Raw genomic sequence first — 24,830 nt, 5'->3', positions numbered from 1 at the left:
GGGTCCAACAGTACATGACAGCCATGATGCAGAAGCTCCTGATGCTTCAACATCCCAGCCACGCTACTGCCTGGATCCAGCACCAAGCAAACTCAGCTGGGCACTGGCTGGTTTTGGACACGGGCTTGCTGTTCTGTCCCTCGCTGCCACAGAACTGGCACACAGTGTGGGCAGCAGCAGCTCCTGAGAGAGCCCAAATGCAGTTTAACTTCAATATGGGTGGGAAGGGTTTGAATGCTCCTGGCTACAGCTTTTAAAGGGCTCTTTGTGCTGTGGAGTCCCAGGTGGTACATGACACAGTAGCTGCTGCTCAGAGAAGCCTGTCCCTGGATGCCTCACAGGTGACCATTTCTGCATCTTCCCACTTCTGTCATATATTTTAGGGGGTTGTGTCTAATCTAACAAAACATCTGTATTAATACCAAATAGAAATTTCTCCTCTCTAGTCTTTTTTCCCTCTGAGCTTCCTTCCCCCAATATTTATGTTGTCAAATTTTGTAGAGAAATTACTTTGCTTAACTGGAGAAACCTCCCCCTCCATCTAAAACCTCTGTAAAAGATTTCATGAAACCTCTTGGTCTTAAAAAGATGGAGCCAAACCCAGCTCATTATTTTACTGTGTACTTTCTTAGCTTTGGGAGACCCAGGTGAAGTGACCTAGAGAAGCCAATTCCCAGCACATCACCAGCACCACCAAACGTGCAGCGGCAAGCTGCCAGGGAGATGTGTCTGTCCTATTTAACATGGGAATGTCTTACTCATAGCCTGCAAGGAAAAAATGTAGAGAAGCCTGTTCATTAGATTCCCAGCTGATGGCAAATGGGAGGCACTGCAGGTACCCAGGGGAGCAGGAATGCAAAGGGGCTTGGCAGGCTCTGAGCAGGGAATAGCTTCTAAACGGAATTCAGCAGGGACGTGCCAGCCTCTGATGCACAGGGAAGGGACTGGCCTCGTGCCAAACAGAACAAACTGGGAAGTGGGAATCGAGCAAGGGCTATGGGAATCGAGAAAATACTGTGGAAGGGGATGAAGGCTACCAGGGAGGATGAGGGCAGCCTGAGCCTCCTCGGCGCTGGGTGCCTGCCCTGCCCACAACGCCGAGCTGGACGGGGTCCAGCTCCCCACGCCCCAGCTCTGGGCACACTGCCAAGGAGGCACTGACAGATCTCAGGAATGTCTGCAGAAATCTTATGGACATGATGAAAATAAGGAAGGATAGTAAATACTTGACAGCCATAAATCCAAGTGGAAGAGAAAGTATTTTGAAAAAAAATAAAGCCGACAAAACTTAAATTAGAACAGCAATGAAAGTGTGAGAAAATCTACCCTCCCTTGCCAGGATTTTCCTGATGCATAAATTTCTTCAACTGCCTAAGAAAGCCTCAAGGGCTTGGCAAGAAGAGGAGAGAGAATAAAACTGGTATTCTATAAAAACCACACGAGGCACCAAGGGGGAGCAAAACCATCACACAGTCAGTATGAGCAGAAGGATGGACTGCCTTACCTGGGGATCCATCCACTTCCCCAGGGGCTCAGTGCTGTGGTGCCAGGCACCTCCAGGGGCCACAACTGCAGCCCCCAACCTTGCTTTTGCAGATGAACCAAACCCACGATTAACTGCAGATTAATGCCACCCAAGCCATTCCCTGGGGGAAGAGGTGTCCAGCTGGGAGCCTTGCCCTGCTGCACCCGAAGGCTGCTGCACGGTGGCCAGGAGGAGCACTCCTGGGAGCTCTTCCAGCGGAAATTCCTTGGCCATTAGGTGCACAGGAATAAGTGCAAGTCCAGCAGATGTTTGGGTGCAGGAAGCATCTCTCTCCTTCACTCTGGGACATTTGTCTTCGCAGCAGAGAATGGCAACAGGAACAGCGGCCACACAACGCCCCATCACCACCGGCCAACCCTGGGAAGGGTCCAACTTACTGTGGCTTTCCAAAGGCTGTGCACGTCAGCTCCAGTGGCTCCCCTTCTCTCGTCAGGCCTTGCAAGGGGTAATTCTGAGAAACCCGCACTTGAGGCTTATCTGCAGGACACAAAACACGGCTCGTGAGCCCCGGGTCGCGCCCCGCCTCGCCCGCGGCAGCAGGAGCAGGTGGAGCTGGAGCACCGTGCTGCCCGGGAAGGGCTCTTGCTGCACAGCTCATCCCTGAGCTCGCTCCAGCCGAAGGGAACTCCTTTGTGCTGAGGGGAAGCTGGAGAGACGCGCGGTGCCCGGCATGGAAGGGGTCTGGGGGTATCAGTGACCCCTGCACCACAGCCCCCCGAGGCCACGAGTGCTGCACGCTGGGCTGGACAAGAGATGCTCGTTAGAGACACAAACAGAGCCACAGCCACTGCTGCCTCTGTGCAAACAACAGCAGGCTGCATTTCGTCCAGATGAAGCTCCTCTAAATCCTACAATAAACATAGAATTAAAGCATGGATAGTTAGGGAGCCAACTCAACAACACTTCAGTAAGACCCTGCAGGAAAAAAAGAGCCAAACCACAAACCTAGAGTCCACAATTAAAAAATTCATTACCTCCCATGACTGAAACAGAGATTAAAAACGCAATCTGAGCTGTAGCTAAAACATTATCAGTGCAGGAAATCAATTCAAGGCTACAAGTGCCATTAAGCCATAGATATTTTTCAGGAATTTACTCAACTGTAAGGAACAAAGGAAGGAAAAAAATCAGTATGCATAAAGGTTGAAACCATTTAAATGTTTCTATTTCCTTTGAGAGTAACTGCTACCCAAAATATTGGCTGGTTGCATTTTATTAACTGTGTTTAACTCATTAACATGCCTCCTATGGAATAATAGAGATTAGGAAAAAAAACCCGCGTGTCAGGATTTAACCAATTTAAACTCTCATAATTTTCAGTAATGGAATAAGCTACACAAGTAAATCCTCTCCCGAGATGACTCTACCACAACATTTCACCAGCTAATCCCTGTTACAGATGCTCCCTGCAGCTCGGGAACTGGGATGTCCTTGTGGGCTGTGGGTGGTGGCAGCACTTCGGGGTGTCACTGGCTGAGGGGACAAGACCCAGTCCCACAGGACGTGGGGCAGCTTCAGTGTGCCTGGAAATGCCCTCCAGCCCTGGAGTGGCAATAGCTCTGCACGAGGAGCACGGGAGGACAAGTTCACCCTGGTGTTATGCAGCAAATAAATCAGCCGCCACATCCTCAGCATTGCTCAGCACTGCCGTCCACAACTCCCACCCCACAGCCATCTGCTCCCCGCTTCTGATGTGCTCTGCAGCAGCACCAGCCCGTGCCAGGAACGTGGATGGTGCTATATCCGTGCTGTGGAAGGAGCAGGAAACATCCCAGCCCAGTTCACTCAGCACACGGGGACTGAAACACCTCCTTTTGCTGTCTGCCTCTCCCGCTGCATCCCCTTTCCATTAGGTGAGATTAGTATTTCTAATGAGCTGTTTACTAATGACAATTACTTATGGAAATCAGGAGGAATACACCCAGGCTCAGTGTACTGAGCACAAACTGCCAGCTCCATGAGCTCCCACCAAGCTGGGTGAGCCCTTCCACTGCCACTTCCCAGCCCCACGAGCTTCATCAAACCCACAGTGGCAGTGAAGTGGACCCATCCCATTTGCATCCAGGCACGGTGGAGGTGTCACCTGCAACAGGAATCTGGGTTTATCAGCACGTGTGTCAGCACTGCTGAGGCCAAGAACTTCCCAACGGAGTTACCACAGCAGAGGACTTGTCAGCACGCTGGGGGTTACAGAGGGCACTTTGGAAAAGGTACCTGAGCCTGAAGGATGCAGAAGGATGGCTGGACACTCCGGAGGACCGGCTGGCATTAGGCTCATGGCATGCAAAAAACATTCAAGAATCTGGAGGGGCAGTGGTGTCTTCTTCTCTTTGTTTAAGGACGTGCCTTTAGACAACCTTAAATTCTACTTGCAGTGCTCACCCCCTGCCTCACACCCTGCCAGTGTATTTCCTGCAGATTATGGACTCCGAGCGCAGGTTTGTGAAATGCCGAGCGCTCTGGGACCCCGAGCCCGGCTCCTGTGACATTTAGCAGCACACGGACAGAGCTCTGATGGCTCCAGCTGTCTGCCACCACCCTGTTACACAGGACACGTTCCAGCAGTGACGTCTGCAGCTCTGTAACGTGGGGTGACGACCACCTCGGATGGTAACACGGGACACCAGGCAAGAAGTGGCAGTTTTCACCACCAAGTGCATCACTGTACCCGAAATCCTTGACTTGGAACTTCATAACATCACACCACTGGATTGTTACACAAAAATAAACACTTGCATCTGCGCAGCCGAGGCCCTGCATGCTCCATGGCAGCCAATTAGACCCAACAACCCACAGCTATTTCCTACTACGCCTCTTTCCAGCAGCTTAAAAAAAACAGCCTCGTAATTTAATAAGGCACCTTTATTAAGCTAAATTCATTCAAAAGCTCAGAGTGATATACAAGGTTAAATACCAGTCGTCTAAAGGTTACACTGTAGCAGCAGCCAATTTGAAAAACTTATTACAAAGCCATTCTGCATTTGATGAGATTTCTCTCACAACAGACACGGCGCGTGCCCGTGCACCGGGGGCTGCTGGGGGCTGCAGCCCCCATGGGGACCATGCACCCCAAAACCCTCACCTCCCCTTCAGGGTGCCACGGGCCACCGAAGCCTGCACCCATTGACTTTCACAGCTCTCAAGCTCTGCGCTTGGGAGCTCACCAGACCACTCCAGTAATTCTGCATTTGTCCCAGTTCTTCCTTTTTTAGCTGCTCGCCCCATTTTTGTGCCATCAGCAAAGATTATTAACAGTGACTTTTTAAGAACTTCAAATGCTTCAACTGAACAGCATCAGGCCAAGCACCCAGGCCCCTGCATTCCCTCTAAAAATACCAGCACTGCTGATTACTCCCTAATGACTATCCTTTGAGATCTGCCAGTTAGTGATTTCTTAATCCATTTAAACATGCACTTCATCGATAATGCTTAGATGTCATTAATCAGCCGAGATAAAACATTACACCGAGTTCGGGGCCTTACAAAAGCCTAAGCCTATTATTTCCACCCGTTTCCTTTCATCAGGCCAGCCACGACCTCGAAGGCAGGCGAGCTCACTGCCCCACAGCCCGCACCAGGCAGATGCGGCAGCGCGGCTCCCCGTGTGCCCAGGGAGGCTCCGGGGGCTCGGCCGCGGGACCCTCGCTGACCACCCCAGCCCACCCTGCCAGAGGACACGCTCCCTGTGAGGCTGGAAACAGCCAAAAGGCTTCTTCCCAAGCGCTGGGAAAGCAGCACGTGGTGCTTTTGGCAGCGCCAGGCCCCAGCCGGCAGAGAAGCCGCCAGCGTGGACTCTGCCAGGGCTCAGCCGAGCAGGCTCTGCCCTCTGCCAGGCGAGGAGCTGCCGGGTCCAAGTTTAAAATCCGTTTTCTGGTCCCTGCATGAATTGCTGACGTACCTCTTGGCAAACCTGACGCCAGATGGCATCCCTGGGAGAAAGGATCTGCGGGCCAAGCCGCGTTCCTGCCCGCCGGAGGTAAATCCAGCCTCAGCATTTCCCTGGTAATGCTGAACACATCTCCCTTCAGGTGGGCATTGCTTCATCCAGCTCCTCATCCCTGCTGTCTTCTGTGCCAAAGAGAGCTGCTCAAAAAACTGACTTGTGGGAGTCTCTGATCTCACTCAGGGAAGAGCAGGGAAAATGTGTTTTTCAATATTAAAAGGAGTCAGCAAAGTTAACAGTGATCGTCAGGTGTAAACAACAGCCACCTTTATTCCAAAATCCAGTGGGGCTGCTCATCAGGAATGCACTCTGCGTCAAAGCCAGCCCAGCCCGGCAATCCCCTGCCTGCTCCTCACCTCTGACAAGGACAAGAGGCTGCACTGCTGATTTTCAGCCAAAATACAGAAATCTATTCAATAAATAGATCCCGTGTCTAAAATAAGGAATGAGCAGGACTGGCAGATCACAGCTTGTCTGGAAGAGCCTGTCAACCCCAAACACGACTCTGCAAAATTCACCCTTAGCGAAAGCAATTTAATCATTTTGCTTGTTGCAGGAAAAGGAATGCCAGAGCCCGACAGGCATTTTGGGGATAAACACTTCTCTTTTAATATTTAAGCACACTCTGCTGCTTAATGCCTGCAAATGGCAGAGCCCCGGTCGCCCCACACGCTCTGTGCTCCCAACAACATTCCTCCGAGAAAACCTTATTAATGAGCTCACAAACGAGCACCCAACTGGGAAATGTCACAAACAAGAGTGGCTAATGCCCCAGAAAATCAAATAACTGAACACTCGGCTGATTGTGGTGCTTTTCATATTCACTAAAAGAAAAAAACAGCTTTAAATCAAAGTTTCTGAAGGGGTCAACACCTCGCTGAACAAAACAACTCATTTATTCGCTTTTAGCAATCTCCAGATGATAAATTACATTGATGTTAATAACTTCACTGCAAACTATGCAATTAATATTTGTACTGGACGGAAATGTAAGGATTGCTGGAGATGTGGCAGCCAACGTATGTGGCTGATTTTAAACATAATTGGGCACAAAAAGTTCTGCTATCGCAACAGCGGAGGCTGCAACAAGACTCCACTGGGGCAGGCTTTAAAGGTACACATGTAGGTATTACAAAAATGAACGCACAGGTAATTATAACTTCGGAAAAGGACAAAAAGCCAGCCCAGAGAAAAGGCCAAAATCCAGGTCCGACGCTCGCTTCCAGTGCCAGGTAATGAGAGCAGCAAACGCACCACGAGGGCTCAACTCGCACGTCTCCCAGAATATCTGGTTCCATTCAGCTCCTTAACGACATTTTAATGCATTTTGTTGCTTCATTTCCTTTCTAAAATTACACCCAACGCCCTGGTCTCCCATTGCTCGCTGGCGGATCCACAGAAGCACAGCCACTGCAGCAGAGCTGGGGACATTTCCACTCCAGTGCCACGACTGTGCCTGCCAGGGCTGAGCATGCTGCTCAGGCATGGAAGAGCTGTGGCCACTGTGAGAGCACCACGCTCTCGGTCCAGCCCTGCTCTGCTTTTGAGGAGTGCTTGGGGAGGGTTTCACACATTACACTGCTTGCTCACAGAGATTTCTTTTCAGTAACCCCCCTACTGTGAAGGCATTCACCTCAAACTTCACCACGGGCCATGCTGTGCAGGGCAGATATGCAACAAATGGGTTACTCCATTAATAGGGCAGGTTAACACCCAGCATTGTTGTTTTCTGCTTTTTTTCTTGGAAAACAAACCCCACAACTTTTTAGTTGCATCTCAGAAAAAATATCTCCCTACTCTGAAATTTAGTCAGACAAAAAATACCTCATTATCTGAGCAGGCTCCATCCATCATCCTCCTGTCCTTCCCCAACACATTTCATGCTCCAGCTGGATACATTAAGTGCAGAGAAATACGACATCTGCTGAGAAAAACATTTTCTTGTGCCCTGCTGATGTTCTGAAGGGGCGGATCCGCTGTGCCTGTGAGGGGAGCGGGCAGGATTTGTGGGGAGAGGATGTCGGAGCAGAGAGTGGAAAAGGCAGCCCAGGTAACTGACCTGCTGCAGGGAAAGCAGCTACATCCACACGGGATGAGCAAGGAATTCAGAGAGTCACTGCAGCAGAGACCTGGTAGCTGGCTGCCTGCAAGGACACGCCATGGACAGGAGCTGGACATCCTCTGGTGCACGTTCCACATCCAGAATCAACTGAGAAGGTGGCAGCGCAGGAGCCCCAGCTCCCCCCAGGCCACAGCTCTGTGGGAGCACTGATGGAAACCCCTGAGTGCAAGGACAAGAGGCTCTGCCTCCTGCCCACACTCTCCCACTGGCCAACAAATCATCACTGTCAGACAGCAGAAGCTCCAGGGTAGGGGCTTGCTCTGAAGCTGCCTTTTCTTCAAGCTAAAGCCCTGCAGCAGGTACGAAATGCAGGTGTCTGGCCATGCTCCAGCCCACTGAGTTCTGGAGCCACAAGGTCACAGGGCAGGACAAGTTCTTGGGCTGGGCCTCCTCTCTGGCCATCTGCTGCTGCCCACTCAAGGAACAGACTGGGCTAACGGGGTCAAGCCCCCACGTTGGAACATAATTACTTTTAACAAGCTCAGAGTTTAATTCGGAACACAAAACCAAATCAGTCTGAACTCCCTTCTCCTGCTCACCCCCGCTCCCTCCTGAGGAGGCTCCGTGCCTCTTTGCCACAAACCGCTCTGGAACAGCCCAAGGAGATGCAAAAATCAGCAGTAAGGGCAGAAACCTGTGCACAGGATGCAGCAGAGCTGAACAAAGAACTGTGCTTCAGGGGTGCTTTGCCCTCACTGCATGGGCAACCCCTAAGGCTGCAAACTGAAGTGGCCAAGGAGGGATTTATTTGAGGAAGAAAATGCTCACTTTATTCCCCCCTCCTATTCCACCAAATCACCAGGATTCCAGAGAGATTTCGGAAAGGAAGCCTCAAGGTTGTCCAATGCCCTTCCAGCCCAGCGAGTTCCAATCCCCTCCACAACAGGGTAGATGGCATTTTTTGCTCTTCCCCGTTAAGTATTTGATCACGCCTCACAAAGGTGCTAATGTATTATTAAAGCTAATGGAGCTCTGCAAGAAATGTTAATGGACATTAAGTTTGCATAAATGAATTACACATTAGCACAGTCGCAAGAAATCTCGTATCTGTCAATTTAGGCAGTATCTGATCATTCCTGTTTTCCTCATTACAGGAACATTACTTCCCGCTAGTTTCGGAGATACGAGAATTGTAACCAAGATGTTCATAATGAAACTACATAATGAAGCAGATGAAATAAATTAATACAAAACTTCCTCTCCTCCTTTCAGTGTGATGTAGTTGAAGGGACCCTACAAAAACAAGGGCTTTGAATTGTCTCAGGGCCCAGCTTTCCAAGCACACGGCCTCGCTGTAGGGACCATCCCGCTTTGCTTTTGGGAGATGTCTCAGAACACAGTGATGCATGTACACAGCTCCAAAATCTCCAGCAGGTGCATTTGGGACCACAGCTATTTCCAGGTACCTGCTTGCTGCTGTCATGTACAGTGGAGCAGCTCCTAAGGGAAGTGAGATGCATTATTAACAACGCACGTGTCAGGAGCAGTGCAGGAAATAGGCTGGCTTCAATCAGTGCTGCTACTACAGATTCCACAGAGCTCCATGCTCTGATGAACGAATCCAGGCGGTGCTGCATGCTCACAGGGCACAACACTGGCTTTCTCCTGCACAATACCCAGTTTTTGCCAGTAAACTCACCACGGTGGCCAGTTGCTTTGAAGGGGGAGAAGCACTTTTCAGAAGTAAGTAGGTTGCTAGAAGAAAAATACTCAGATTTAAACTGTTCTGACAATTAAAAAGCCCAGACAGAAACCTTTGATGCAAATTCTACGTACAGGGAGTTATTTCATCAGAGAACAAAGTATTTATGGCATCACAGAGGGCTGGGAAAGTAGTTGCTTCACCCACAAAGCGTTACCTTACATCGTGTTCATGATTTCTATGCAACAGGATGTAATCCTCATTGATGTCAGAATTTTAACACGTAGGGAATGGTTCCTGAACTCCCAAGCACACAATTTTATATATTAAGAGAATGAAAGGTTCTGCTACTCACACATGACTTCCAGGTAACGCTGTGTCTGCAAGTCTTTGACCGCAGGGTGATCCACCAGGCAGATGACGGGGACGCCGTCGTCCTCGCGCCCCACCTTCAGCAGGAGCTGGCTGGTCACCGTGTACATGTCGGACCACCGCTCCACCTCCGACTTGCCTGGGGCAGGGAACAGGGAGAGGGCAGTGAGGGCAGGTGGAGCACCCCTGCAGCCAGGCCACCTCCCTCCTGTCCATGCTCCCTCTGGACACCCATCCCGTCCTCCTCTCCGTCAGGCTCCGGCCAAGTGAAGCCCAGGCGACGTTAGTGCAACGATTAACACCATCCCCAAATCCCCAAACTCTTCAATCAATGAGCTACAAATCCCCTCCCACTCCTGAATCAACAATTAGCTACAAAAATGATTTAACAGTTAATTAGAAGCAGTATGGATGGGTGGGAGCATTCAGCAGTGCTCTGTTTGAGGGAGGGGAGCCCAGCTCGAGACTGGCTGCCTGAGGGATGCTGTGATGGAAACAAGCAGGAAGACAAGACAAAACGAGACGAGACAAGACAGCAGAAAAAGGATTTTTCCAGGAACTCAGCAAGCGCCCGCTGACAGCGCAGTTCCGCTCTGATCTGTGCCTCTTTATTTAAGAATTCACAGGCAAAATTGCTAAGAGTAACTTCTGTAGCAGAGCTCTTGCAGACACCAAATATTGCTGTATGATATATGAGAGTGAAACAGGTGACACGTGCAGACACCCCTTGGTATTTGGAAGAAAAGCTTTCCCATGGGCAAAGCCACACTTCCTGTGATGCACAAACTCACAGCCAAATGTTTCAGTCTCTACTCTGTTAAAAAAAATACCAGAAGACTGAGCAGGGTAAGGTGGCTCAGCATTCTTCCCAGGGAACTCAAAGCTGGGATTCAACTGCTAACACAAGAAAACTCAATCAAGAAGCTGCACAGGTCAGGCAGAAAGGGACAAACACTTTGTCCTGCTGCCTGCTGATAGGGGGAAGGGAACCAGAATGGGATTGTTAACTCCCTGCACGCCACGGCGCTGGGACTCTGCAGGCACCACTGGGCCAGGCAGCAGGTTTGCATCCCACCTGCACCAGCGTCCTCCCAGCATGCGGCCTGCTCAAACGCTCTGAAGTGTTGGGCTTAAAGAGAGGATTTTATCCTGTCCTTGCAGGGGAGTGGGTTTGAAGTAATGAGCCTGGACTTCTGCAGAGAGTCCGTCAGTGTCTCAGACTGGGTAAAGCACAAAGGTGTTGTCAACCAAGCTCACATCTACATGCAGACTTAAACTAACAGCGTGTCACATGCAATCAGAGTCAGTGACTTGAATGTGCAAGCACTGGGAGCCACCAGACTTCAGGGAGTCAGAGAAACCCATCTTAGATGAATATTCAACTGAACACAGGGAAAACACTCTACAAACAAGGGAGCTAGACATGAAGGTGAATTGCAAATCTTTACAGCCCAAAGCGCAGACGATCCCTCTCGTACCTGAAACAGGGCAGAAAGCTACACAAGCCGTGCAGAAATGAATTCAGTGCACAGCCCTGGGCTCCTCAAGGTCACCTGCAGCTACAGCAGGACTCCAGAACCCAGCACTTGAGGCTGGCAGGTAGGCAGAGGACCAAATGGAGTTCAGCCCCCTGCGTTAGGGAATAATCTGTCTGCCCACACAGTCCTTTGTTCCTCAGCTGGCGCTCAAAGAAGCTCGCTCTACTTTTTTTACTTTTTTTTCCCTTAAACTGGCAGCAGAGAACAAACACCCAGCATTACATAAATCACTTCAGCTCCCCGAACAAAGCAAGGGACTGAGAGGACACATCTACCCGTTAGCTCCTTGTTGCCTTTGAACCATCTGATGGTGGTGGCTGGTCTGCTGGCCATGGCGGTGCAGTTCAGCTCGATCTCCTCTCCCTCCACAGCGGTTTCTTTCTCGATATCAATTACCAAATTGCGTGGTGGGACTGGAATGGGAAACACAACACAAACCAGATGAAAAAAACATCTTTTGATCACTAACACAGGACAAAACCTTGAGGAAAACCTGTAAAATCTACTGAAGGAAACAAGCAACCAGCATTTATTTGATCTTTCAATCAATCAAACCCTTTGATAGGTGGTTTTGCAGTAATTGGAGTGAGCACTTTCACTCTCCACCTAATAATCACCGCAGTCTCACAAATTATTACTTATCAGGGTTGTAACTTTCTGTTCCCTCTCCCAAGCAGGCACGGTTCCAGGGAGAGCCGCAGCCTCCTGCGCTGCTCGGGTGTGTGCTGCTATTTAAAAATCCAGCTTGACTCCGTGCACATTTCCTGACTCCTCTGACAAGGAGAGGAAACACAAAAGCTGACACTTGGCACTGCATTACTTACCAAGCCTCTAACCTCCACGGCAATTTTTCTCTCCTGCTGTTCAGCTCCAAGGCTCAGCCGTGAGCATGGAAGCAGGCCAGCAAACATCAACCTCATTTAAGATGCTCGAAAAGCCACTGAGCACAAGCCTGGAGTGGAACACCACCCCTTGGGAACAGCTCTGCTCCCCATCACACCCCCACAAACCACCCCAAAAGCATCCCAAAGAGAGGAGGGAGATGGCTCTACACCCAGCCACAAGTGCCACATCCTCTGGGGTGGAGATCTGCTGCTCTGCCCAAGCACACATCTTCCCTAGATCAGGAGTCTCCAAAAACACAAAGCTGGAAGATTGTACCCAATGAAAAGTCATTCAGTAATATTGAGAAACAGGCTGTAACTTCAGGGATAACAGCCACTGCAGCACAGCCCAGAAAAGGGACAAATGAGCTTAAAAATTAAGACATGGGAACATGGGAATCTCTTTCCCATGAAAGCACCAGCAGCAAGGCAAAACCCGACAAAAAGTGAACAGCAAGAGCTCTTATGGCAGAGTCATGGCTTCAGAAAATCCCAGAACTTCCAAAGGAAACTCAACTTTGCTCTGATCAATGTGATTAAGCAACTGCACAGTTCAGATGTGACTCACAGGTCTTAAAGCTAATGAAGAACAAATATGTATAAATACCATCCAGATGATCAAATGGACTAATTAGTCACTTGTGGCTTCTCTCTAAAAAGAACAGAATGAGCTACATATTTGAGACTTTCACATGTTCCAATTAAGCATGAATAAATCTACATATTGTGTCACAGAAGACATGAAAGTGCTGAAGCAAACGTGCAGCTCCCCCCGAAGGCCAGCTGCAAAGGGGGACACCTCAGCACCTCCCTCTGCTCTCCCGAGCTGCCAGCATCAGCATCCCCTCTCATCCTTGCCTGCTTCCTGAGCTGAGGTTTGACCCGAGAAACCGACAAGGGTGACAAGAAACCACCTCCTTTATGGATGTGGGGTAAGGCAGTATGCACCCTGGCCATGCCACAAAGGCTTCTCAAAAACAACTGAAGCACAAGGCAAGAAAACTGACTTTTCCCTCAGTTCTAAAGCATGATTCATGCTTAAAAAAAACCAACAAAAACCTGCATTATGTCTCCCACTTGAAAGACATGTGGCGCTGGCTCACAGGTGAATGAAATGAGTGTTCTCCTTTCAAACACCTTCTCAGCATTGCCAGCAGTGAAATCAAATCCAACGAACTGTTTTTGCCTGTGCACGATTAGAGGCAGGAGCTGGAAGAGCTTCCTGTGCCTGTGAGCACTGAAAGTGCACGGAAACTTTGAAGGTGTTGATAACTGTAATAGCAAGAGTAAAACTGCTTATAAACATCACTTAACAATGTACAAAAACCTAAGACCCAAATCTCATTAAGCAAAAGAAGGAAGATTTAAACTAATCAGCAAGTGAGATCTTACATTAAGTCACCCTCCCTGATTCAGGTTCTCCCATTAACAGAGCCTTAAAAGCTGCTGCTAAATGGCAGAAGCAGCTGCTCTCTCTCCAGCACGTCGCTCCCGTGGCCACACGTGCCTGGCCATCAGCACTCAGGGCTCAAATCCTGGCTTCCAATCCCCCCCCAGGGGGCTGGAGCTCTCCCAGCGCTGCGCAGAACCCGATGCCACCGACCCCGCGTGCCCAGGGACTGCAGGGCTCCTTACCCAGCACCGTGATCGTGGTGTAGATCTCCTGGGGCGGGTCGGTGTAGAGCTGGCAGAAGTACCTCCCTTCATCAGAGATGGACACGTTGGTCAGGGACACTCGGAGCTCGCTGTTGGAGAAGTTCACCAGCTGGAACCTGCTGTCCTTCAGTGCTGCGGGGCAAGCACAACCGGGGTGACTGCACGGAGAGAGGCAACGTCCCCTTCCCGCCACACCGCGATCCCAAAGATCCCCACAGGCAGCAGCACATCAAGGTGAGCACCCTGGGCTCCTGATTAGCTGCTTCCTACCTTGAAGCTGGACCTATAAAGTCTTTTGGTTCTCAGATCATTTCAAATAATCAACATGAGCCAATCACAGGACATGGCATGAAATCTTTGCATATAGTTTTATTACCAGGAGGCTTAGGGATGTGTAGGTAAAATGCTTGTGGTGTCTATGCAGCCCCAGCACCAACTGTAGGCACTCAGGGACAGCCTGAATGAGGAAGGAATTGGGAGAAGTAGAATTTAGAGCTTTTTTCCTGTCCTGTTGCTTCCTGGGCAGAGAGGACAGGCGTGTCCCCACAGTGACACTAACACAGACCATTTAAAGTGTCTCACTGCAGCTATCATGGCACTGTCACCACAGGACAGACATATCCACTGGACATGCAAGTGATGAGAGATTTCAGTTTGGGTATAAAGCAGCACAGATTGTCCTGAAATTCTCAGTCTTTGGTCTGAAGAGATTACTCCTGAGAACACTGCGCTGTCTCGGTGTCGCCCTGCTCAATTTGTTTGTGTCAGCTAAATATTTGGCATTCAATTGCAATTCACCCTGAATTACAACAATCAATTCCCACTGCAAAGTAAGATGCTCTGACTTTTAGAGGGGACTGTGAAGTTTTCCATTAAGGGGAAGATTATGATTGTCTATCTCACCTACCTCCACAGAACCAGTGAACTGTAAGTGCTCAGCGTTGCACAAACAGAAGGGATCTCAGCAAATGCCGTGTCCTGAGCACAAGCGAGGTCATGACCAAATGAGGAACCATAAACTTACGCCTGAAATCTCTGAAATAGATGGTCTGCCTGTTGGGGTTCAGGAGCTGGATCACGGAGTCATCGCTGTTCTTGACGCGGCAGCTGATGGTGGCCACGTCCCCCTCCACCACGGTCACGTCCTCCGTCACCAAGTTCTGGCCATCACCTGCAGGACAGAGCAAAGGCGGGGCTCAAGGTCAGAAATGACACCAGTGGGTTTCACTTGGGAATGGAAAGCTCCACGCCACCAACGGAGGAACATCAGCCACTGAGCCACTGACTCTGGGTCCCCAACCAGCTGGCAAAGGAGCAATGAGAAAGGAGCTCTGTGATGGGAATAGAGGAAGGACTGATGCCCCACACAGAAACACCAAAAATTCCTTTCCACTCCCAACAGACAAATCCTGTTAAATTACCTGAAGGAACAACTCTCTGTGAGAAGCACTTATCCTCTGACTGGAGCAGACAGACTTCAGGGAACCAGTCGTTACTCACTCTGTGTAATCAGCAGGTGCTATTAATGTCCAGAGGCAGGGGAAGAAGAGGATCCCGTGCAATTATGCCGTGGGAGCCTTGTAATCATTTACAGGTCACCACCCCGAAAACTCTCCTCCTAATGAGCCGGAGCAGCGCGGCACCCTCACGCTGAGGCTGCGCCTCCAACGCCAAAGGACACAGAGGGGGACGGCAGCAGGAACTGTGCCTTGCATTTCGATTCTCCATAACTACTGGGAATCAGAGTGGGAGAAGTACTGAGACTTCGACTGGAAATGCTCCAAATGAAGCCAGGATGCCAGAGGCTGGGTGGGCAGAGAATCCTCTGCTGCTCCACAGCTGCCCTCGCCTCGAGAAACCCAAAAACGCAGGAGTGGGATAAAGTTTGCTCACAGGAAATCTGGGGATCATATTTAAACCCCAGTTTTTCTCTCACCCTGCATTTCCTTCATTTATCTTTCTTTCCAACTTGCCTTTATAATTTGACATCCCTTGGAAACAGATGCTTGACAAAAAGGTGCATCGTTTGGAAAGAGAAAGATTGATAAACCATCAGACTCCTCTCCACACCTGATAGGCAGAAAGCTGAAATCTGGGCACATTTTTCTGCCCTCTCAGTACAAATCTTAAATAGATTCTCCAGACTGATGAACTTTGAGGAGCAACAAGGAGATTTACTATCAAACAATAACAGCCATATTGGAGCACAGACCCCCAGCCCCACTCAAGAGGGGCAAAGAGCCTGTCCCAGACATCTGCCTGGCTCCTGCTCCACATTCTGTGGGTCAGGATGAAGCTGGTCCTGCTCAAAGCCCGCGGATCAGAAGATGAGCATTCAGCCACCCCACCACACTACCAGCACCCTTAATGTGGTGTTCTTGAACCTTGGGGACACACGTTAATGGCTGGACTCAATAATCTCAGAGGGCTTTTTCAGCATAAATGATTCTGTTCTCCAATCCCAAACCACTGTGCAGACCCCAAAGGCCATGACAGCAGAGCCCTCCCTGCCTGTGCCCCAGGCTGCCGTGGAGGTGCTGGAGCAGCCCTGCACAGCCACAGCCAGGCCCTGGCATCAATGAAATCAAACACCTCGAAAGTGGTTCAAGCAAAAATATTAAACATTACTAACTGCTTCTGGGGAATAATTTTATCAAACCCATTCAAAACAAGGTTCTTGCACAAGGATCAGCTTGATATGTTCTCATAAATGCAATATTCCCTACAAATCATTAACAAAGCTATTAAGATTCGATTTCCATCTAAGCAATTATTGCCAGCATATTTTTTTACATTTACTTTAAAAGACTCAATCCTATTTTCAATTCATTAAACTGTTCCTTGCGTTTACTGAATTTTACATCAGCTTAGAAGACTATTTGAATTAATAAGAATTACAGTAGAAGTAATTTAGAAATAAATTATTTGAAGTTCAAGCCACTGAAGCTTTTCACACCGGGATGCTGCTGCATGAAACCTGCCGATGGATGGCTGCAGAGTCCAGCACCTCGGTCTGGGCTGGCACCAGATCCCTCTGAACAAGGTTTTTATCCGGGTTAATGACGGGCAGGGAGCACGTAAGGACACGCTGAGCCCCTCCAAGCTCGCAGCAGCCCCAGCCTCCTGGGCTCTGCCTCTTTGTTCTCCATCAAAGGGCGTCTGATCGGCCACGTCTGCTCTGCTGCCCTGAGCGTGTGCACCCAGGCAAGGCGTGCACCCCTCCACACTCTGGGGCACCTGCTCCTCTCTGCTCCCAGGAAAGCTATTTCCACGAGCAGCAGCAATTACAAACTGTAAATTAAATAGAAATGCGACACAAAGCAAGAACTCGCCGGGCCCATCCTCATTGTCAACACCTCGGCAAGTTTCTCAGTAAATATTTATTGTCAGTGTATACGTATTTTGAGGAGCATTAAAGTACACACACACAGCATGACAATGTTTTGGAACAGAAAAGGACAGGTTGGGGAGGGCAGATGAAATTTATGGACTCAACAGAGAATCTCAAGAGCTAAGAGAAGCAAAGGAAAATTACTGTTGAAAACCAACATTAAATCCCTGGCAATGCTTGGGAGGGGCACAGCACAAGCAGATCCAATGGAAAGCCCCAACAGAATGATATGGGACAGATTTTCATCTATCACATGTGAAGGGACTATGACAGCACAGGGTCCATGTATCAGACCAAAGCTTCCTGTTGGGACTTCAACACAAGGGACAAATCCGCATCCCAGAGTGTGATGGACAGACACCAGGACAGACAGAGTCCAGGACTGGGCTCAGAGCCCTGAAAATCTTGACTCTGAGTACAAGGGATTGCTCCAGAGGGAGTGGAACAGGAACAGAAAGGAAGCCACTTTCTGGGGTGAGCTCCTGTCTAACACATGCACCGGTGTTAACAAGCAAGGGAATCGCCCAAATGGGTGTCTGCAGTGCCAGGAGGGAAAGCACAGTGTGTGCTTCCTTCATTACCCAAAGCAATTCTCCAGCCTCATTTACTGAATCCCCCTTTGAAGGTGAAAAATGACACCTTGTTTTATACTTACTGGAACGGGGGGTGAGGAGGGGGACACAATGCTTGAGGGATGCTTTGGCTGCAACCTGTACAATTAATTTTTGCACTTGTCTTCCTGCCTTGGACCACTGCAGTCTCCCCTCTTAGGGCTGCAGACAGACACAGACGAGTAAATTGTGTTTCAAACAAGTTCCCCTCAGCTGGACACAGCCCAGGGACCTTGGCTCATATTCAGCGGTCACATTTAGAATCAATTCTTTCTCCGCTTGTAGGACACTGGGCTAGAGGGAAGCGTCAGGGAGAGAAGAGGAAAGATTAAAAATACGTGCTGGGGAGCATGGTTTTTCAATTTCTATGGAATTTCTAACCACAGGTGCCCCAGCGTGAGCTGCAGCACTGCTGGCTCAGTCTGCAGGATCCCGACACAAATGCTTTCTGAGGAAGAGGGGTTTTCATTACACCTGAACTGTGTAAGCCCGTAAACCTAAACAAAATTCCTCTTAATAGATTGAGTCACAAGAAACAACACACAGATACACAAACTGCCCACGTGCTCAAGGAAAAAAGCAACACTAAGCTCCATTCCCAGAATTAACACAATTTGAATGTCAACATTCATCTATCAGTTTCAAGTACCTAAAAGGAACGTGGTGGTTAGAGCAGAGACAAGTGGGTTTATGAACACTGAGCATCCACCTCCCCAGAAGCTTTGTCTCCTTTGTGTTCCTTCTCCTCCCTGAGCTGAGCAGCTCCCCTGCTCTCTCATCCATCACTGAGAGCTTCATCTCTTCCCTTTAACACAAATATCACAGTCTGCCTTCCAGGCAGAGAACCAGAGCCAGAGACTCGTGGTCATGGATCGGATAGAGGGGACCCAAAGGCCATTTAACTAGCTTGCAGATCTGCCTCTAGGAGGAAGAGGAGAACTGCCAGGCAGTGCTGGGAGAAGCCACTGGAGCTCCGTGCATCCAGGCTCCAAGTCTTGAGAGACCGTTTTAAAAAGCTGCAGTCGTCACACTTGAACTTTGGAAAAGAACAGACAATCCACACTGATTGTGCTGGCAAGGAAAGGCAATTGCTGCCGATGGAGTTAATTTCATGGCATCTTTTCATGGGCAACAGCTGGAGACCAGGCTGCCCACGGAGCACATGGACACACGTGTGGCCCTGAGCGCAGCAGGACAGGGCTGCAGCAGGAGGGAACGGGCTGGGGCAGAATGCAGCGCTCCTGCAGCCCCACCAAAGCCAGCCTGCGTTCCTCCGTGGGTGTGCAAAGCACACCAAGACACAGGTGTACCCACCCACTCACAGAAAGGTCACTGAGGGAGCCTGGGCTGCAGGGAGGGCAGAAGAGGCAGCTGCTGCTCCTTCCACTCCTGCACAGTCGCAAAGGGAAACCCTCCAAGGCCATGGAGCCCGGAGCCAGACGTGGCACCTCCGAGCAATTCTTCTGCCAGTGCCCTCGCCCCAGAGGAAAATGTTGTTTTCCACCAAGATTCACAACTAACCTTTTGCAACAGCAACTTTCTCTTCTAATAAGATGTAATTACCAGTTTTGTGACCCTGAGTCAAGCCTCTCTGAGATTTTTCTGCATTCAAGTAGCTCTTATTCCCTCTTCAGCATCTTCTCCATGGCCAGAAACAGACTCAGCAACTCCAATTCCCAGGCAAAGAGCTCTTCAAAAAAAAGTGATGGTGGCAAACAAATAGAATTCTAGAAAGATCTCCCTTTTGAATTAGTTCTGTGCAGGTTTGTCAGCTGCACTGGGGAGTCTTGCCCATGAAAAATTCCTTGCTGAGCACAAGGGGAACAGGAACTTTCCAGCAAGGTGCAGCTGAGCTGAACTGGGCAAGGCTTGCCCAGGGATGATGGGAAGGGGGTATGGCAGCTCCATGTCTCCCTCTGAGGCACAGACTACAGCAAATTGGTACGGTATGGCTCACCTGGTATTTGGATGTTTACTTTCACATTTAATGCATGTTATCCTTCCTTTATGCCGCAGCCAGGTTTAAGAGAATTGCTCTGAGGAAGGGCTCTACCAACAGAGACAACTTTGCTGTGCCAGCTTTGGGATCCCCTGGTGATGCTCAAAGCCCCAGTTTCCATTTAGGAGGGAAAAAAGGAGGAGTGGGAGGAATTAGCATTCACAGAAACCGTTCCCAAAACGTTGATTTCCTTGAGTCCCCCTGGCACTGTCTGCAGGGACAGAGCCGCTCCTGCCGCCAGGATCTCATCCCTGTCACAGGCTGTGTCAGCCCCAGCAGTGCCCGGGACCTCTTTCCCCTCCTTCTCAGCACAGATTTTCTCAGCGCTTTCGGCGCCTTCCCGCAGCGCCCGCTCCTCTCCCCGCTCGCACCCGCCGCAGTCACACTTCCCCTGAGCTCCTCTCCACACTCAGAGACAACGTGCAAGATGGTGCTAAAAATTACTTATTGTGAGGAGCAAGTTTACGCTATGAAACAGCCACTTCAGAGAAATATACGGCAAATTCAAGCGAGTTGTGCACAGATATTAAATTTGCAGAGAAAAAAATGCCATTGCCACCTTTATGGCTTTTCTGGCTTAAAGAGTAAGAATAAAAGATGACAATAGCTCCGAAATTACACTGGAGGCTGCACTGACTTTAAACATAGTGAATATCTATGTGATGCAATGGCATCAGGGAATTCTCTCCACTGGCCGAAACCACAACGGTACAGGAACAAAAATCCTGCGTTATACCCAAATTAATGTATTTCTTTGGATCTTAAGAACAAAATTATTTTCTTCTGCCATGAAAGCCTCTGTGGCTGTGGCCACAGCCCGTTTCAGACTGAAGCAGCTCCTTGGCCCTGCCCTCCCCTCACACTGCTGTTGCCGCCAATCGCCCCATCCGCGCAGATTTATGATCTGTCACCTGGGCTGGGATTAGATGTCACCCTTGTCTTTCTATTACCCAGATATTGATAGATCAAACTCCCTGGCCATACGTTGCCTGTCCCTTCAAAGGTTACTGCTGGCGGACACCAAGGATCAATATCCATCTGCTCTGTCACTGACCAGAGGGACAAAGGGAGCAGGGTGCGGGAGAATTCCGAATGGCAGCACGAGTCTGCTGCTCTGCACATCTCAGGTTTTTATTCCACATTTCTAATATGTTTCTAAGAAACAGAAGCAGCTGCTCTCTTGCCTTGTTTCCAGCAGTTGATGGTCCATTGCCCAGACAGTAAAAGGTCACTTACTAAAGACTGTCCTTCTCCCATAAGGTCAGGGGTTTATCCAAGCGTCCCCCAAGGATCCCGGTGTGAGCGGCTCCTCGGCTGCACCAGGGAGACAGAACATCTTCTGTGGGAGGATCTGAGAAGGGGAGGCTGCTGAGGACTCTGAGGGGGCTCTTGGGAGACACTGAGGGACAGAAACGAGGAAGACCAAAAGGGCAGGAAAAGGCAAAGCTGTGAGCGGCCCCTCAGCAGAAAGAGTCAGGTGCCCTTCCCTCGTGTTCCCCCTGACACTCAGCCATCACTGGCAGCCAACACATGCCAAGGACACCACCTAAAATCCACCACTGCCATGCCCCAGCACTGCTTGGCAGCAGCACCAGTGAGGGAGAAGGTTTGACTACACGAGATGGTCCCAGCAGGCTGCTGCCTCCATTCAGTGTGTTTAAATAACACTCAGTTAGCATCAACACACGTTTATTATTAATGGAGCCCTAATACAGAATTCTTATCTGCATTTATCTTCCAGCTACATCACTACCAAGGACACCCACAGCCCAGATCCAAGGAAGGAGACCTTGATTAAACCCGAGTTTCAAACACAGGTGGAATTTCCTTTCCCTGCCTTGACTTGCTCCATGGGGAGCTAAACCCTGATGAGGAGCGTAAGAGGAGGAAGCACAGATCAAATATTCAGCTTTCACAATCAAAGAGCATGTTCTGTGCATTTCCCTGACCAGAACAACACCTGCTGCCTCACACTCCTTTCTGTCTCTGCCACAGGGGTAAAGCTGCAGCAGCCCCTGCCAAAACCCGAGCACAGGAGGAGAGAATTTACATGTTTGCAGGTTTGTCACCATCATTGTCACCTCTGTTTTTGCCCTGCGGTGGCCAGCAGCTGCCACCTGCCTCGCACCGAGCAGGGCACTGCTCACACCCCGAGCTGGCACATGGAGCTGTGGAGCGAGCTCCCCATCTGCTCTGTGCCCACCTTCCCCTCTGCACAGATCCCTGCTCCCGGGGCTGGCAGCCAGGGACTGCAGCTGGACAGGGACACAACAGGGAACATCCATTCCACGGCATTGCTCAGCTCCCTGGAGCCCCTCCAGGGACCCCACCACGCCAGCCCCTCAGCTCAGACACTCTGTCCCCTCCAAGCCCTCTGGGATGATGCCACTGCTAGTGAGGTCTGCCCTGGCACACGCTCAGCTTCTGGATCTGACAGCACCTGCCCCAGGTGCACCCCAGAACAGCGATTCCCATTAGTCAGAGCGACAGGGTTCCCAGGAACAAGGAATCCTGTTTCAACTCAGATGATGGGTTTCATTTTACTCTAATGAGCAGATATGTCTTATATCCATACCTGTAACCCATTTCTTGCAGACTTTTTCACATCCTTTCTATTTTTTACTGTCAGTAGCATCTGTCACAACGTGCAGCTTAATAATCTCTTTTAAACCCAAGAAATCTGTATTTCCATAAAGCACCCACAATGAATTCTGATCAACATCAGCCTGGTCTCTTCCCTATAAAAAGGACCTCCTTCCAACTGCCTGCATATTTAAGTCTGAAATCTTTAGCTCACCACTGAAATAAGCAAGAAATAAACGGTAAAATTAATAACAAATGCACAAACCTGTAGAAAATGTCCTCAAAGCAAAGGACCAACAAAGAATACCAGGGAATACTGTGGGTTTTTTGGGGTATCCTGGCCTGTTCCCACCCTTTGGCTGAGTATGGACCCAACCTTAAATCCCTGCACTGTCCTTGCCCTGTGTCACACCCAGGAGCAACTCTGGGAGCCTTTGACAAACACCTGCCCAGCTGCTATCCCAAAACTGTGGTGTAAAAACAGAAGAGGAAACATTTACCAGCTGGAATGACCAAGAGCCTATACAGGGGAGTGATCAGTTTGCCACCAGCACATCAAACACAAAGTTTGAGGATTAGCCCTCCTCTACAGATTAGGCTGAGTTTCTTTTGCCCTTTGAAGTTAATTCCCAGTTTGCCATCAGGGGAGGCAAGCTGATGTCACTCTCCAGGAATTTCCAGCCTTTGGAGTGGCTTTGCTCACAGGGGTTACCTGCCCAGTCCTCCTGGGCAGGTGAGAATGCCACAGTCCTGGACTCTGGAGCCCTGCTGTGCCCACAGCCAGTTCCCTGCCCAGCCAGCACCTGCAGGGACTCCATGCCATGAAGAAGGGCACTGTCTTTAGGGGTCTTTCCCTTCACTTTCTTTTTCTACTCAAGTATGTCCCCCCTTTCAGTTTTTTTAGGGCCAACAGACAAGACCTTTTCTCAAAGAACAACAGACCCCCACCAGCGACAGACACTCCCCCACAAAACAGGTGAAAGGATCTCAGCAGCAACATTACCATCAAAGCGAGGACTCCTTCCAACTTCTACTTCCCAGAAAGAATAAAAAGGTATAAGAGAAGCCTTTAGTCTAGATCCCAGATCAGACATTATGATGAATGCTCACCTAAAGGGCAACATATTTGTAAGTTTTAAGTCTCTTGCAACACCAACTGTCCTGATTCATCCCCACGATAAAGGCAGCTCTGAGAGCTATTTTACCATATTTATTATTTTACAGAGGAGGAAGAGAAAACGTAGAATCAGCCCTCAATCTGCCACCCGTCGGATTTATAAATGTTAGTATAGGACCAGTGCTAATATCTTTAAACATTAATCTCCTCATTGCAGATCCTGCACGTCCCCCTTCAGCCTCTGCCCGGTGGCTCATCCAGGCTTGGGGAAATAAAATGCATTTTGGTATTTTTTCCCCTTCATCTATGGGATTTGTTTTGACTAAACCCATGAAAAGAAGAGAAAGGGCAGATGCTCCTGAACACATTCCTGCCTGCTGTCAGTGCTTTGCCAGCTGAGTGGAAGGCACAAAGCTCTGCTCCAGTGTTTATTTTTAAAGATGCAGCTTGCCTGATCCACGCTCATTCCTCAAGCCTTGTCTTCAATAGAGGCTCTGTTTTCTTTGCTGGCTGCCAGGACAAAGGCAGAGCTGGGAGGAAGGGAAGAGAAACCGTGTTGTGCACAGGAAAATAAACCCTTGGGTTTATAAACTGCATTAGCCCAATGCCTCTCACTGCCTCTGCAGGTGCAGCAACAGGACTGTAAAGCATATGACCAAAAAAACTCAGTAATGATGAGAGAGAAAACAAGTCTGGATATGGTTCTCATCCCACCTTCCTCCAGTCTGCACCCAGACCCCCTCAGATGCCCGCCCCATCCCACAGCAGGCACACCGAGCCCAGCACTCCTCTCTCAGCAAGCTCTTTGTAAATTTTATCACTTATTTCTTAAAGTTGCAATTGCCTTTTAAAATTAGATTGTATTTAGTTCTTAATTAAATCGTCATCGTTCTACAAAACCCCACAGGCTCTGAGGTTTAGATTGTCATTTTAAACAAAAGTAAAATGGTAAATGCCTTTTCCATCCAACACCATTAGGTATAATTAAGCAATGGGTAAAGCATACATCGTGCTATAAATGTCATTTAGTTTTACAGTGAAACTCATCAACATTTATCAAAACACTGCCTCGAGAAAGAACGAGACAGCTCCAGAGAGTGACTTCCATTCGCTGCTGCCTTTGAAGCGTCTGCTCCGAGGGAGAGCTGCAGCAAGAAAAGCCTTCCCATTACATATTTTTATCTTTTGGGCTGAAATGTTCATTTTCTGCCACATTCTCGTATGTGGCAGGATGGGTGGTGTGTCAATGTTTGGGAAGGGTGTCCTGGAGAGCCCTGAAGGCAGGGGTGAGATGAGCAATCCCAGGTAGAACAGAGCCCAAGGTAACACCAAAGCCCATGACCAAGGGTATTTATGGTGGGGCAGGATGGAGCCACCGCTCCTCCCTGGGGACAGCGTCCCTGTCACAGCCGCGGGGGCACTGGGC

At 49.5% G+C, this 24,830-nt stretch overlaps 1 protein-coding gene across 10 annotated transcripts in view; it reads right to left on the bottom strand.

Annotated features, from left to right (window-relative positions):
- Positions 1–24,830, bottom strand: part of CADM1 (cell adhesion molecule 1) — a 134,932-nt gene that overhangs the window by 29,320 nt on the left and 80,782 nt on the right. For all 10 annotated transcript variants that reach the window (XM_038161184.1, XM_038161187.1, XM_038161185.1 and 7 more), the window contains exons 2-6: positions 14,728–14,874; positions 13,683–13,835; positions 11,439–11,576; positions 9,609–9,764; positions 1,924–2,023 (exon numbers count right to left, since the gene is read on the bottom strand). In XM_038161184.1, coding sequence (XP_038017112.1) covers positions 1,924–2,023; positions 9,609–9,764; positions 11,439–11,576; positions 13,683–13,835; positions 14,728–14,874 — 694 coding nt within the window. The remainder of the gene's footprint in view (positions 1–1,923; positions 2,024–9,608; positions 9,765–11,438; positions 11,577–13,682; positions 13,836–14,727; positions 14,875–24,830) is intronic.

Source organism: Motacilla alba, chromosome 24, assembly GCF_015832195.1.
Source record: "Motacilla alba alba isolate MOTALB_02 chromosome 24, Motacilla_alba_V1.0_pri, whole genome shotgun sequence".
Taxonomy (NCBI): Eukaryota; Metazoa; Chordata; class Aves; order Passeriformes; family Motacillidae; genus Motacilla; species Motacilla alba.
This window is presented reverse-complemented; position numbering and strand designations above follow the sequence as displayed.